At 44.3% G+C, this 16,050-nt stretch overlaps 1 protein-coding gene across 3 annotated transcripts; it reads right to left on the reverse strand.

Annotated features, from left to right (window-relative positions):
- Positions 1-3,133: 3,133 nt before the first annotated feature.
- On the reverse strand, positions 3,134-15,840 carry LOC115248714 (steryl-sulfatase-like). Of its 3 annotated transcripts, none has more exons than XM_029832500.1 (10): positions 15,776-15,840; positions 15,106-15,274; positions 14,411-14,532; positions 14,194-14,316; positions 13,469-13,880; positions 13,254-13,390; positions 12,743-12,880; positions 5,663-5,822; positions 4,304-4,425; positions 3,134-4,143 (listed from the first exon to the last, which is right to left on the reverse strand). In XM_029832500.1, the coding sequence occupies exons 2-10, from the start codon at positions 15,252-15,254 to the stop codon at positions 3,806-3,808; spliced, it is 1,701 nt and encodes a 566-aa protein (XP_029688360.1). In that variant the 5' UTR covers positions 15,255-15,274; positions 15,776-15,840; the 3' UTR covers positions 3,134-3,805. The 3 variants fall into 3 exon arrangements, with proteins under 3 accessions (XP_029688360.1, XP_029688361.1, XP_029688362.1); XM_029832502.1 differs by having other exon boundaries at positions 4,005-4,143; positions 4,285-4,425; XM_029832501.1 differs by lacking the exon at positions 15,776-15,840 and having other exon boundaries at positions 14,421-14,532; positions 15,106-15,241.
- Positions 15,841-16,050: the final 210 nt, after the last annotated feature.

A 16,050-nucleotide genomic window follows, 5' to 3' on the forward strand; every position in this document is an offset into this window, starting at 1 on the left:
TAAAGCAAATCTGGATGTCTCCAAATAGGGATATTGTTTTACATCTACAGCAACATTTGTTAGAAGACATCATCAGCTAAAGAAAAATAAAAAAAACACATAAAAAGTTCAAGCTTCTGGATCTCTCAACAATAAATGTATTTAGGCCTCAAAGTACACGTAAAGTATAGTTTAGTGTGGGCCCAGTCCTCTACTAGATGTAATATGAACCAGTAACATATTCATTTAACAGCCATTGAAAACAAATTCAGGGAAATAGGCTGCAAAGGGGATTTAGCTTTGACACTAAAGGCACAGGGAATGCTTCCCACATGGAGTATTACTTTAAAACAGAAAAGAAATAAATGCGATGCGTCTCACTGCTCCACACAGACCAACAGATTCAGAGAGTTTGTAGCAACACTGCAGCATATAAACATGTCAACATATCAGACCTGCATCACTGAAGTCCCAAGTACAGTAAATTTAAAATGGGATGCTTCAGATATTCCCTGAAACAGGGATAATAAAACAGCATCCATTCAGGGTTTTTTTGTATTTGCATCCTCTTTATTTCTCCCCCAGAGTCTTATAGTCTTCAAACTCCACCCGACCATGTTTTATTCAACCCCGCTGCTGTGCAGCAGCATCATAAAACACATTATGAACCCTGCAGTTTAACTAGCAAACAGATCAACATCTAAGAAACTGTGCTGCATAAACATGCGTGTCATATATCCTGCTACAGTTTCCTCGGAGGTGTTGCGCTCGCTCACCTGCTGACTGCGTTCGTAAAGCTCAATTAATGATTCCCTAAAATTAGTTTCCACTCGGGGTGGATCTACTCGTTTGGAAAATTCTGCCTCAGTAATGAAGCCACAGAGAAGCCTGTAACATGCCGACAGGCCGGCTCCAAATGCCGATTTACTAGTGCAGGTATGCAGCTGCTGACTTCAGGGTGTTCACCCTCCATAATGAAGTAAAATGAAGGGGGAAACGATGTTGACACGTGTGAAACATTAGATCCTGACGTGCAAACAAAAAGCAGGTGAGATTTACGTATGAGTTTCATGAAACACACCCCATAGGAGGGTGTTCTTTTGTGGTTTAAATGACCTCCGACCCTGCTGACCCACTCTCCTCTTATACCAGCAGCTTGGACGATTAATGTATTTCTATGATATCTACCTCTCCTCTCTCCTCTCCCTCTCCTCTCCTCTCCTCACCTCCCCTCTCCTCTCCTCCTCTCCTCTCCTCTCCTCTCCTCTCCTCTCCTCTCCTCTCCTCTCCTCTCCTCTCCTCCTCTCTCCTCTCCTCTCCTCTCCTCTACCCCCCCTACCCCCTACATGAGCCTGGTCCTGCTCAAGGTTTCTTCCTGTTAAAGGGGAGTTTTTCCTTGCCACTGTTGCTTGTCTGGGGTCAGGCCCTGGGATTCTGGAAAGCGCCTTGAAACAATTTTGATTGTAAAAGACACTATATAAATAAAGATTGATTGATTGGTTGAAATTTCAGAAGTTTAGAGATTTTTCTTTATGCTCTTTCAGAGGTCAAAGGTAGAAATCACAGTCGGCCTTATTCCAGTTGCGCATTTGACGTGAACTCCTTGAATTAGGGCCACCGAGGGAGGGATGCAAGTGAAGGAATAATGAAAGGAATGCTGAATATCCAGTTAGGATTTAAAAATAACCATTAACTGCTATTTTGGAGTTCCCTGTCTCATTCAAGTCCACATGGACATGTAGTATGCAGAGGTCCGGGATCAAACCGGCAACCTTTTTAACACTGCCGTGACTACGGTACCACCACAAGCTCTGGACACATCAGACAACTGATGTGACAGTCAGAGAATTCTTCCATTCGTGAAGAAAACGTCCAGACAGGCCTGTGAGAAATGAGTCTTGCTAAAGTCTATAATCAAGCTAAATGATCCATAAATGCAAAAGTAGAGCGGCGCATTTCAGGAAGGATGGAAGCGCTCTCATTTTTCAGAGTTCATGAATATTTATGGCTGTTTTGGTGTTTACTGATACCACTGAGAGATTTAGTGGGAACAGTCCTGAACTGCATAGATGTATAGTCTGGAAATGACCTTAACATGCTCAAGACCTGTATATGAAATATTATATTGTAAAGAACAAGATACAAAACATTACCGATGAGCCCAAAGGAGGGTTGTTTTTTTTAATGGTGGTAAATTTGGCAGCAAAGTTGAAAGAAGAGGTTTAGCTTTACATGCCAGTTTGACTCTATGGAGATGGGTCTGTGGACTCTGCGTCTAGTTGGCATTAACCTCATCAAACCCATCGAGCGAGGCAAATAAACACCAAATTGCTTCCACTTATTCCCAGTCAACTTATTTTCATGATGAAATCACATCTGAGCTTATTACGCTTAACAAATCACTACCAATTCAAATTGCTCTGCTCGGTCCAAATTTAATTAGCCTCAGCTCGTTCAGAGACAATCGCTTACACGCAGCAATTTAGGGCGTAAAACCTACGACATTGATCGAGGCTAGCCTTACTTCAATATTTTCAAGTGCATTTTTTAATTGTTGTTAGCCAAAAATACATTTACCATTTATCAGTAATCAATTACCTGCATGATAAGTGTTTTTAGCTGGATCAAGAAAACCAATAAAAAGGGACAACGGCCTAATAATTCCACCTTAAACATCTCCCGGAAACCTTGAAACAAATTCATTCTATTTTTAGTCATTGTGAGGTGGCTCCTAGAGTCTGACTGGCAGCAGCCGTTACACATCACGGGAACTGTTCCCAAAGGCCAACAACTCAGGGTTCGCTTTTCAAACTTGTTTGGTGGGGAATCCATTTAACCACGCCTGACATTTCATCACTTCATTTTAAAGGTTCGCTGAAGACCTGAACGTAAAAGTCTGTCGGGGAAATGATTAAAACTGCAAATCGTTGGACGCCGTTGTGGAAAAGTGCTCTAATGACTTACGCAGCAAGTTGTGGGAGCTTTCAGCTGTAATTATGTCAGTTCCAAATAATTGTTTTTTTATGGATTACATCTCCTCTTGCACACGCAACCTGCAGAGCTCAGTGTGCTCATTTACAATGTTCGCCCTTATTGTTTCATCCTCATGGCTTTGTTGCCGAAGCACAGAAATGAACATTTACAAACGCAGTTGTTAACTTTTCATTATCGTCTTAATTATTGAAACCGCAATAATATTCCCATACAAATAAACCACATTAAGGAATTTAAAACACAAAGTAAGTAAATCACAATTTTAAAAAAAAATACATGGAAATTGTAAACAAGAGGGAATCTAAAATAAACAAGATCCTTAAGGAACTCCAAAAAGCAAAGGTGCACAGAAGGTGGAGGCATCTTTTTATAAAATATCTATCCAGCAGACAGAGAATCAGCCTGTTTTGTTGTTTAGCAGCTGTTTGCGTTAGCTTAGCACCAACAGGCAGAGAGAAAAATTAGCTTACGGCAAAACATTAAAGTCAATTTCAAAACTATTTTCATCAGTCCACAATCAAGCAGTTCGAATAAATCAAACAAGACCAAACCAAAAACATTTGGTGATGTCAGTAGAGCTAATGAAGCTAATCCAAGCAGCGATGAGATTAGTCCCAACAGCCAAGATTATGTTTTTATACCTGGTGTTTAGTGTCAACTTGGGTGATTTGGAATCTAAACATTAAAGCAGGCGGCATTAAAGAAGTGAGTCAGTACCAGTTGCTGTTTCAGATTAAACATTTTTATCATTTCGAGGATACCCGATTCTGACCCTGATTAAAGTGGTCCTGCTGTTTCAACCCTTGCATTACACTGGCGTTGCGCTGGCTTTCTACTGACAGAGCTGACTGAAGCTGGAGCGGCACGGCTGCAGCCACGGCTTCCATACCACGTTCCCCAGTGACAGCTGGCTTTCCACAGGCCTCACAGTCCTCTTGTGTGCCTCCACAGCCTCCTCCATTGCGCTCAGGACGGCGTGAAAGGCCGGCTCCGTGTCAGGAGTCAGCGGCGTCGTTTCCGACGGGTCCCGCGATAGGTCGAAGAGCAGGGGAGGACTGTGGTAGGTCACGTGCTCCGGTGTGCAGAAGCAGACGTGCGTGTGGAAACAAGCCGTCTCGTTCTCCGGGTAGAAGTTTGGTGTGAAGTAAAAGGCTTTCCACACTGAGCTACCTAAGGGGAAGGGGATGAAACTGCAGCATAACAAATTTGCTCGAGGCTAAATAATGTGGAGGATCATGTGATTAACAGTCTGGGTGACCACAGCTATTAAAGCAGACTAAAAACCAGCTGTTTCTTTCTAAAGTAACTCACTGTGATTGTTCAGTCTTACTGTTTTGGGGGCGCCATCTGACTGCGTTCATGTAGCTGTTGCAGTAATGGAAGAGAAATTCGTGGTTGGACCGTTCAACTCTGCCCTGGAGCAAATCCATGAGGTCACGGCCGTCTATCTCCCTGCGGTCAGATCATGCAGTGATGCAACATATGTGTGTCAAAATGGTGAAGCAGCACTCATGAAATAGTACAGACACTTGACAAGGTCAAGTTATACTTCTGCAGCCTAAAATCCAAATCAGCTTTCTCGTACTCACGAGCTGGACGGGCTAGTTCCCTTAAACCTTCACATCTAGTGAGGGAACAGTATTGCAGGGTAATGCGAGGAGCACACCTCCTCGGGGAACTGCCACCCTGTGTTTGGGCTGGGGTTTGAATGCTCGTTTAACCTAAAAGAGCCATTTAATTCCGCTTGTGGGATCTCCCGAGGCAGACTGGTCCAAGGGGAAGAGCCAGGCAAAAGGAGCATGAAGAACAGACTTTACCCTCGGGGAGCCACCCAAAGATTCAGTCCTGGGTGTTCATTTGGCGAGAATCTAGGTTGATTTAACATCAGGACATGGGTCGGTAGAAAAACCCAGATCTAGATAAACTGATGATGTAGACGGTTTTGATGACAGAAGTCAAAGAGGAAAAACAAATGCAAACAGGCCGCACTGTCTTTAACTGGACTTTCTATGGGTCGAAAGAGGCGCTATTAGGACTCATCTGGCTCCGAAAGAGCTAAAGTATTGATGGGAATCTTCAGAGAAGACAAATTTGGCTTAATGGTGCCTGAATGTTTGCCTTCAACTGAAACAAGAGCCGCAGCAAATTGAAGGAACTCTGTTATAAGCTGAAAATGAAATGGCCATCAATCTATCCTGATCCAGATTCTGATGTAGTACGTTTTCTCCTCTGCACAAATTCTGCACAGTCTTGTTTTAAACCTGGACATAATTCAAGGATACAGTGGATTTTCTAAAACTGAAGAGTGAGCGTGTGTGTGCGTGTAAATACAAGTGTAGGTGTTTGCTACATTTCAAGTGGGTGGTTGTGGACACGTATTACTGCTGTCCATTTGTCTCCACTCTACTATACCTCAATGCCTCCTTTATTAATATATTACAGTCATTACGTTATCGGACAATAAGCTCTTATTTGTCAGTTGTACAGTATTCGGGGGTGGTTGAGAGCATTACAATCGCTGGTCATGTCACAATCGCAAGTGTGAGTCACAGTCAATAAAAGTGGAAACACACTTCATTAGCGAACACATTCTGCTCCACTCGCCTTTTTAAAATGCGACCCAGATTTCAGGCTCTACTTGTGTTGACTGATGCCTGGAAGGAGTATCTGTGTCACGGCTCAGACTCACCGGTCCAGCGGGACGGAAGCTCCGCTCAGCTGCACCACCGTAGGAAAGAGGTCCATGTTACTGGTGGGCTCATCTATCTTCCTGCCGCCTGGAATCTTCCCTGGCCAGCGCAGGATTCCAGGGACCCGGATCCCTCCCTCCCAGTTGGTGGCCTTCCCTGCTACTCAGAGAAGCACATTAACAAAAGTACAGGATTAGTTATCCAGAAATGCATGTCAGAATGCTTCATCTCCCAGCAAGAGTGGGATGATAACAAAGGCACTGAGATTTTTCCTCAGGACAGGCCACTCGCAGACATAAAAGAGCATCTCAGAGCGTCTAGCAAAAGTCTCCCTGCTCTTTGATTCAGTCCAAACACAAAGATTTCATCACGTCTCCACACTGTGAGGCTTTGTTTGCCTCTCTGAGGATGAACCAGTTCACAACTATTCTAATGTGGAGAAAGATGATCCTATTTTCAGTCTGAGGCTACAGCCAGAAACTACTTTTTGGCACACTTGCATGAAAAATAATGTCTAATTTTAGATGAGCTCCAGTTCCTCAATCTCTGCGAAGGATTCTTGCAGGGAGCCTTGAAATTTGGTTGATTAATTTTCAACCCTTCGTCTGTTTTCTGATGACCATAGTTTCCTATTCCAGGGAGCTGGAATCTGTATGTGGGGCAGATCATTAAGGCTGCTTACAAGGAAACAGATTTCTAAAGTGACGAGGTGATTTATGTCATATTGTAAACAACATGAAGTTTATACCCAGATCAGATAACTACGGTAATACAATGATCTGAAATCTGATTAACTCAACTGGATTTCTCCCAAATACGTTGATGATACGCATCATTTTGATTTGTTTTATTTCTTTACTGGAGTGACTACGGAGGAAATCAAAAGACAAGAAACAGCACATGGGAAAGCTAACCATCAGCCACTTCTGGAGTAAGGAGGGGACAAATTTTAGGTTAAGTGGAATAAAACCCCACAACAATCCAACACTCATTGTGCTCAACGTGACAAGGTCCAATGTTCTGCAAATAACAGAAAGTTGAATTGTCACTTCGCTTATAGGAAATAGAGCGGATAAACAGCCTGAAACATTTAAACACGGGTTTGCTGCTTTTCTGAAGTATATCTACAAACTTTGGATAAAAACTACAATTCAAGGTAGTTTTCTCTGTCAACTGGACTGGGTTTCTTCTCTTGAAGACGTTTCGCCTTCTATCCAGAAGGCTTCTTCAGTTCTGAAATCGCTGGGGAGAGAGCTTGAGAATATATAGCCCCTGGACCATTTGCATGCTAATGATCTGGGTGGTCACCTGAGAGTCGTTAGCAGGGTCGTTGGTCGGGTCGTTGACCTAGTTTCTGTTGAGATGTCTCCCCTTTGTCTGCTGGGTCACATGGTGATGAGTCACTGGGTCTCTTGGAATGGTGTGAATGTTTGTTTTGCTGTTGGAAGGAGTGGAGGACTGCATTGTATGTGGGTGATAGGAAGTGCCTCAGGCCACCACCCCTGTTTAAGGATGGTTTCTCCAATTTAACATGGATAGCTTCCTTGACCCCCCTTTCGAACCAGCGGTCTTCTCTGGCCAGTATCCGTACTTGGCTGTCCTCGAAGGAGTGCCCACTCTCCTTTAAGTGTAAGTGGACTGCTGAATCCTGACCCGAAGAGGTGGCACGTCTGTGTTGTGCCATTCTTCTGTGTAGAGGTTGTTTGGTTTCCCCAATGTACAGTTCCTTGCATTTCTCCTGGCACTGTACAGCATAAACAACATTACTTTGTTTGGGTCTTGGTGTCTTGTCCTTTGGGTGTACTAACCTCTGTCTGAGAGTGTTGCTGGGTTTGAAATGAACCGGTATGTCGTGTTTCTGGAGGATCCTCCTAAACTTCTCCGAGACTCCAGACAGGTAGGGGATGGAAACGCTGCGGCGTTTGTTTCTCTCCTCCTCTCCTTTGCTGAGGTCTTGCTTTCTTGAGGTTTTGGTGAAGGCCCAGTCTGGGTAGCCACATGTTTTGAGAGCTGTCTTAATGTGGTTCTGTTCCTTCTTTCTGCCTTGGGATGTGGTGGGTATTTCCCTGGCCCGGTGTTGGAGAGTTCTGATCACTCCCAACTTGTGTTCCAGTGGGTGGTGAGAGTCAAACTGGAGGTACTGGTCGGTATGTGTAGGTTTTCTGTAGATTAGACTCAAGGTAACAGCCGCTCTTGCTAGTGCAAAACCTCCCACCTCCAATATCACGAATGAGGAAAAAAGAGCCATTGCATCCTTAGCCAAGGACAAGAACATCACCATCTTACCAGCTGACAAAGGTAGGTGCACGGTCGTACTCAATACCACTGACTATGACACCAAAATACTCAGTCTTCTGACAGATACCGCCACGTATGAGAAACTCAAACGGGACCCCACCAGCTCATACAAGAAGAAGGTGGTAGACTTACTACAGAAACTGGAAAAGGATAAAGCCATTGACAGACCACAATACTACCGTCTATATCCAGGAGAAACCATCCCTTGCATTTATGGATTGCCCAAGATCCACAAACCAGGGACCCCTCTCAGACCCATAGTAAGCAGCATCAATTCGGTAACCTACAACATTTCCAAATACTTGGCCTCCATCTTGTCGCCCATGGTTGGCAACACCCCACACCACATCAAAAACTCCCAAGACTTTGCCCAAAAAGTCGTTGGACTCACACTACTTCCAGAAGAGACTATGGTATCTTATGATGTCACGTCACTCTTCACGTGCATCCCCACCGCCAGCGCCATAGACACCATCCACAAGCACCTTCTATTGGACAAGAATCTTACAGAAAGAACAACCTTAACACCGGCCCAAATCTGCACCATGCTGGACCTGTGTTTGAACACCACCTATTTCCAGTACAGAGAAGGCTTCTACAGGCAGAAACATGGCTGTGCCATGGGCTCACCAGTATCCCCTATAGTTGCCAATCTATACATGGAGAAGGTGGAATCCCAGGCCCTGACATCCTTCACAGGAACTGCGCCAAGCCACTGGTTCAGGTATGTGGATGACACCTGGGTCAAAATTCAAATACAAGAATTGGAAGCGTTCTCCGATCACCTCAACAAAACAGACGAGCATGTAAAATTCACCCGGGAAGAGGTAAAAGGAAACAGTCTGGCCTTTCTGGACTGCGCAGTCAAGATCACTGAGGACAGAAATCTCACCATCGAAGTCTACAGAAAACCTACACATACCGACCAGTACCTCCAGTTTGACTCTCACCACCCACTGGAACACAAGTTGGGAGTGATCAGAACTCTCCAACACCGGGCCAGGGAAATACCCACCACATCCCAAGGCAGAAAGAAGGAACAGAACCACATTAAGACAGCTCTCAAAACATGTGGCTACCCAGACTGGGCCTTCACCAAAACCTCAAGAAAGCAAGACCTCAGCAAAGGAGAGGAGGAGAGAAACAAACGCCGCAGCGTTTCCATCCCCTACCTGTCTGGAGTCTCGGAGAAGTTTAGGAGGATCCTCCAGAAACACGACATACCGGTTCATTTCAAACCCAGCAACACTCTCAGACAGAGGTTAGTACACCCAAAGGACAAGACACCAAGACCCAAACAAAGTAATGTTGTTTATGCTGTACAGTGCCAGGAGAAATGCAAGGAACTGTACATTGGGGAAACCAAACAACCTCTACACAGAAGAATGGCACAACACAGACGTGCCACCTCTTCGGGTCAGGATTCAGCAGTCCACTTACACTTAAAGGAGAGTGGGCACTCCTTCGAGGACAGCCAAGTACGGATACTGGCCAGAGAAGACCGCTGGTTCGAAAGGGGGGTCAAGGAAGCTATCCATGTTAAATTGGAGAAACCATCCTTAAACAGGGGTGGTGGCCTGAGGCACTTCCTATCACCCACATACAATGCAGTCCTCCACTCCTTCCAACAGCAAAACAAACATTCACACCATTCCAAGAGACCCAGTGACTCATCACCATGTGACCCAGCAGACAAAGGGGAGACATCTCAACAGAAACTAGGTCAACGACCCGACCAACGACCCTGCTAACGACTCTCAGGTGACCACCCAGATCATTAGCATGCAAATGGTCCAGGGGCTATATATTCTCAAGCTCTCTCCCCAGCGATTTCAGAACTGAAGAAGCCTTCTGGATAGAAGGCGAAACGTCTTCAAGAGAAGAAACCCAGTCCAGTTGACAGAGAAAACTACCTTGGATACAATGACCTGGATGACTGAGAATTTACACAGACATCTTGCATCACATTTTGGGAGAGATACCCTCCGGTTGGTGCGAGAGCTTGAGAAAACAGCCAAGAAGTTAGCGGACTTTAAGAACCACCTCCGCTACAACCTCAGATGTCGACAGCAGAAGATGACTCCCACCTGTCTACGCATCAGATCAACAGTAAAAGGACACAGAGCCCAGGTAATTCTTCACATGACGGAAAAACGCTTACTCAATGAAAGGATCAGACAAATCCACTTTACCATAAACACCCTGGAAGCTAAGTTAGATGAAAGAAGGGAGGAACTACACCTACTGCTCCCCTCTGAAGTAATGGAAGAAATAGCCAAACTCGTTTCCAGGACTCAGCACACCCAACACACCAGGACCAAGGAACGTCAGATCCGAAAATTCACCACCCTACTGGCAAAACACAACCCCAGCGGAACCAACCCCTTCTCCAACCATGTCACATCCCTGTCTGACTCACAACGGGAGAAATGGGTGAAAAACCTATCAGACAGGGAGCTCACACAAGCCGAGGAGGAAGTGCTGTCCAAAGGTTTGAATTTTTCAGTCACCCCTGAAGAGGTACCGACTGTCGAACTCATCACAGCCACTGAGACTGCCATTAGAAACAACAAACTCCCGGAAGCAGAAGCAGAACAGATTAGACTCAAGGTAACAGCCGCTCTTGCTAGTGCAAAACCTCCCACCTCCAATATCACGAATGAGGAAAAAAGAGCCATTGCATCCTTAGCCAAGGACAAGAACATCACCATCTTACCAGCTGACAAAGGTAGGTGCACGGTCGTACTCAATACCACTGACTATGACACCAAAATACTCAGTCTTCTGACAGATACCGCCACGTATGAGAAACTCAAACGGGACCCCACCAGCTCATACAAGAAGAAGGTGGTAGACTTACTACAGAAACTGGAAAAGGATAAAGCCATTGACAGACCACAATACTACCGTCTATATCCAGGAGAAACCATCCCTTGCATTTATGGATTGCCCAAGATCCACAAACCAGGGACCCCTCTCAGACCCATAGTAAGCAGCATCAATTCGGTAACCTACAACATTTCCAAATACTTGGCCTCCATCTTGTCGCCCATGGTTGGCAACACCCCACACCACATCAAAAACTCCCAAGACTTTGCCCAAAAAGTCGTTGGACTCACACTACTTCCAGAAGAGACTATGGTATCTTATGATGTCACGTCACTCTTCACGTGCATCCCCACCGCCAGCGCCATAGACACCATCCACAAGCACCTTCTATTGGACAAGAATCTTACAGAAAGAACAACCTTAACACCGGCCCAAATCTGCACCATGCTGGACCTGTGTTTGAACACCACCTATTTCCAGTACAGAGAAGGCTTCTACAGGCAGAAACATGGCTGTGCCATGGGCTCACCAGTATCCCCTATAGTTGCCAATCTATACATGGAGAAGGTGGAATCCCAGGCCCTGACATCCTTCACAGGAACTGCGCCAAGCCACTGGTTCAGGTATGTGGATGACACCTGGGTCAAAATTCAAATACAAGAATTGGAAGCGTTCTCCGATCACCTCAACAAAACAGACGAGCATGTAAAATTCACCCGGGAAGAGGTAAAAGGAAACAGTCTGGCCTTTCTGGACTGCGCAGTCAAGATCACTGAGGACAGAAATCTCACCATCGAAGTCTACAGAAAACCTACACATACCGACCAGTACCTCCAGTTTGACTCTCACCACCCACTGGAACACAAGTTGGGAGTGATCAGAACTCTCCAACACCGGGCCAGGGAAATACCCACCACATCCCAAGGCAGAAAGAAGGAACAGAACCACATTAAGACAGCTCTCAAAACATGTGGCTACCCAGACTGGGCCTTCACCAAAACCTCAAGAAAGCAAGACCTCAGCAAAGGAGAGGAGGAGAGAAACAAACGCCGCAGCGTTTCCATCCCCTACCTGTCTGGAGTCTCGGAGAAGTTTAGGAGGATCCTCCAGAAACACGACATACCGGTTCATTTCAAACCCAGCAACACTCTCAGACAGAGGTTAGTACACCCAAAGGACAAGACACCAAGACCCAAACAAAGTAATGTTGTTTATGCTGTACAGTGCCAGGAGAAATGCAAGGAACTGTACATTGGGGAAACCAAACAACCTCTACACAGAAGAATGGCACAACACAGACGTGCCACCTCTTCGGGTCAGGATTCAGCAGTCCACTTACACTTAAAGGAGAGTGGGCACTCCTTCGAGGACAGCCAAGTACGGATACTGGCCAGAGAAGACCGCTGGTTCGAAAGGGGGGTCAAGGAAGCTATCCATGTTAAATTGGAGAAACCATCCTTAAACAGGGGTGGTGGCCTGAGGCACTTCCTATCACCCACATACAATGCAGTCCTCCACTCCTTCCAACAGCAAAACAAACATTCACACCATTCCAAGAGACCCAGTGACTCATCACCATGTGACCCAGCAGACAAAGGGGAGACATCTCAACAGAAACTAGGTCAACGACCCGACCAACGACCCTGCTAACGACTCTCAGGTGACCACCCAGATCATTAGCATGCAAATGGTCCAGGGGCTATATATTCTCAAGCTCTCTCCCCAGCGATTTCAGAACTGAAGAAGCCTTCTGGATAGAAGGCGAAACGTCTTCAAGAGAAGAAACCCAGTCCAGTTGACAGAGAAAACTACCTTGGATACAATGACCTGGATGACTGAGAATTTACACAGAAAAACTACAATTATTAGATTACTCCCAGGTATAAGACTTTTATAGTCATGTAAATGTTGCCATTAAATCCACATTAAAAAGACATATTTCAATACACCACCTTTATATATGCCATTCCATCCTCCCTGGACCACCCCAGTGGCTGAGATTTCCTCCACATGACCTCCCTGGTCTGAGGTCAGATAAACCAGGGTATCGTCTTTCAGATTGAATTTGTCTAGAGCCTGCATGATCTGACCTGAGAGCAGACACGGGGGACATATTAGAAATTTAAATAAACACCCAACATTCAAATACATTCTTCATATTTCTACTCTACTTTGGTAAGATGATAGCAAAGGCGCTACTTTCCAGAAATATTAAGGCATGTTTTGTTTCTTCATTATTTATATAAAACACAATAATTATTTGCCATGCAGGAGTCTCTAAATGCAGATGTCACCCTGAAGAGAACAAAAATATCAACCATAACAGAAAAATCACTTTTTGTTTAAGTTCAGTGATTAAAAACCTTCAGCCCTCAGCTTTTCCGTCTTCTAAGTGCGCTCCTTCTGGCGAATGACCAGGTCGATATTTTTGATGGTTCGACATAATGACAATCACAGACTCACCTACACTCCAGTCCACTTCATGCACAGCATCGCCGTAAATGCCATGTTGGCTTGTTGCTCTGAATGCTGCTGAAGCAAACATGGCTGTGTGGACTTGGAGGAAGGAGAAGAAAAGAAGGAAAGGCCTTGCAGAGTTCCTTTAAAAAAAGATGGTTTGAATAAAACAGCAATGAAAAACCAATAGCAGTTCAGAGGCAACCTTTCACAGTCTCTACCTTTCTATGAAGTCCACGGCCTCACGCGTCATCCTTTGGGTCAGATTTTCTGATACAAACGGCTGCTCCACAATGCTGTGGTCCTTCATGAGAACACAGTTGAATAACGGGATAATCATGATGAATCCTACTATGAAACTCACGACCAAAACCGCTGCAGCCAGAAGGCAAAAGGTCCTTTTTCTGCTGATACTGATGAGTCCACTGAAGTACAGTAAGACTGTAGAAGCCAACACGGTGCCTAGCGTCCTGTACGGTAGGTACTTATGGATCTGAAAGACCGTACCATGTCCTGGCTGGCAGTCCCGGAGGTTGGTCAACGGGATCCCAAAAAAATAGTTAAAGCCGTGAGCATTGGGGTGGTGGCAGTGATCATCTCTGCTCTCACAGTTGAGTCCAAGGTGCCATTTCCCTGAACAACAGAAAATACGATGATGTAAAGCTTATAATATATTAATTATACTGCAGTGCAATAACCAGTAACACAGCAAAGTGTATATATAAAAGATGCAAATGCAGCATATCACAGACTCTAACCCAGAGCCATAATCCCAAGGATGGCAGGCAAAATAAATTGATTAACCTCAAAACTGTGCAGATGTCCTTCAAATTGGATCATTAGATGTCATCAGATATGGTATTGACAGTTTTCCCACTCATAATGTGTTAAATGTAATGTGTGTTATGTTACTATACGTACAGTATATTAATATAACTACACATACCTATAAGAGCTGTCTCGTAGCCTTGTTGCTGGGCAATCTTAGCAAAGGTAACCTCTTGGCTGGGAAGACCTCCAGATGCCGCATTAAATATAAAAACACCTAATCTCAAATTTCCAGCCATACCTGTAACAGGAGGAGACGTGTGAATAGAAACGACGACGTTAACACAACACTGATTCCAACACGAATGTGATGATAGTGATGTCACTGAACTAGCCTGATCGTACAGGGTAGCGCCCCGTGAGAAACGCTGCCCTGCTGGGAGTACATAGAGCCCCCGCTGCAATGTGGTGAGTAAGCTTCACCCCTTCCTGCGCCAATTGGTCAATGTTGGGAGTCCTGCAAAATCACAAGAGTAGCAGCCAACGGGCTGTTTTAACATTTAATTCACAGGCAACGTATCATTTAAAAGAGCTTTTTATTTACCAGCCCCATCTCATGAGCAATTGCTCATAATCACTTACCTGACATTTTCTGCTTAAATGCACTAAAATTGTTTGTGAATATGAATTGAAATGTGTTAACACTCACAACTGCCCCTGATCAATGAGAACATATTCCGACAGCCAAAAGAGAGCGGATAAGTAGATGTGGTAAAATCAAATTGATTGGACATAAACAAGAAAGCAAAGTCAGTGCATATTTACACCAAAGAAGCTCTTGTAAATTAGACCATTTGAGACTAATTCAAATTCAAATTAACGCTGCTTACAAACTGCTTTTTTCACATTTAAAAAAAAAAATGGTGTTGAAGCAAATCTTTATTTGATTCTTTCCATCAACATCACTGCAAAATTGTGAAGTACAAATTATTTTGTTTTATTTAGTGATGAACAAAAATGTGTGTTTGTGTAACAGGCTTCTTTATTTTGCTAAGTGTTAAGAAGACACAGAGCAGTGAGTTTATCATACTTAAGTGTTGTGTTGCCGTAGCAGCCCAGGTCCCCAATTCCAAGGTCATCCACCATCATCAGGACAAAGTTTGCTCTCCGGGTTTTCTGTAGAGACACCAGCTCTAAGAACCCCAGGAGCAGAAGAGAAGGTGGCCACCGTGGCTTCATATTTTTAGAACAAATGTTGACTGCAGGCAAAAAAGAAATTTAAGCAGTGAGAAGACTGTCACACAGGTTATTGCTGCCTTCCAGAAGCTCAAGTAAAGCCAACCGGGTCAGGACATAGCAACAGTTTAACTAAACTTGCCCCATTACAACCATACTGTAGAAAGTGCAGGGTCAGCCCAGGCTGTCTGTCACCCAGTAACTGCTGGGATGAGATCCCATTGGCCCATGAGCCTGACTAGGAATAAGCTGCAGTTAACACATAGTGTCTGCAACATCTGCAGTCAAGTGTGTCAAGGCAAAACGAGAGCTACTTGCAATTAGTTTCAAGATCAACTGTTAATCACATCACACATGTGTAATACACTTCTTATTACATGACACCTCAGACTGCAGTTCAAATAAGCCATTTGGACATTAATAATGTAAAACCACAGTATTATATTTATGATTTCAAGCATATTTTGCATGCACACTTTAAGGAAGCATACAAACGTCTACAATGTCATATGTATTACTTTTACCTTAAACTCAGAGAGGCGACGGGAAACATTTCAAACCTTCCGGAAAAGCGCGAGCGAGACTTAGCGAAATCTCGCGATCACGTGATCGTGTGGGTGAAGTTCTGCTAAATGACGTTGCGATTTGTTTATTTGTTTATTTTTAAATGAAAAGTCTGTCAAATGGATTTTTAAAAAATTAAATCTGGAAAAATAAAAATGATTAAAAATAAATGTGGAAATAAAGAAAAAAATTGGAGAAATGTAAAAAGGAAATAATAATACAAGTAAAATAAAGC

This window comes from Takifugu rubripes, unplaced genomic scaffold (genome assembly GCF_901000725.2).
Source record: "Takifugu rubripes unplaced genomic scaffold, fTakRub1.2, whole genome shotgun sequence".
In the NCBI taxonomy this organism is placed as follows: Eukaryota; Metazoa; Chordata; class Actinopteri; order Tetraodontiformes; family Tetraodontidae; genus Takifugu; species Takifugu rubripes.

Excerpts from the sequence above, each read along its gene's own strand:
- LOC115248714 (XM_029832500.1), bottom strand. The coding sequence starts at position 15,254 with ATGAAGCCACGGTGGCCACCTTCTCTTCTGCTCCTGGGGTTCTTAGAG. Across the intron at positions 14,533-15,105 it reads TACGGCAACACAACACTTAA|GACTCCCAACATTGACCAAT; the intron begins GTATGATAAACT and ends GTGATTTTGCAG. Across the intron at positions 14,317-14,410 it reads GCGCTACCCTGTACGATCAG|GTATGGCTGGAAATTTGAGA; the intron begins GCTAGTTCAGTG and ends CTCCTGTTACAG.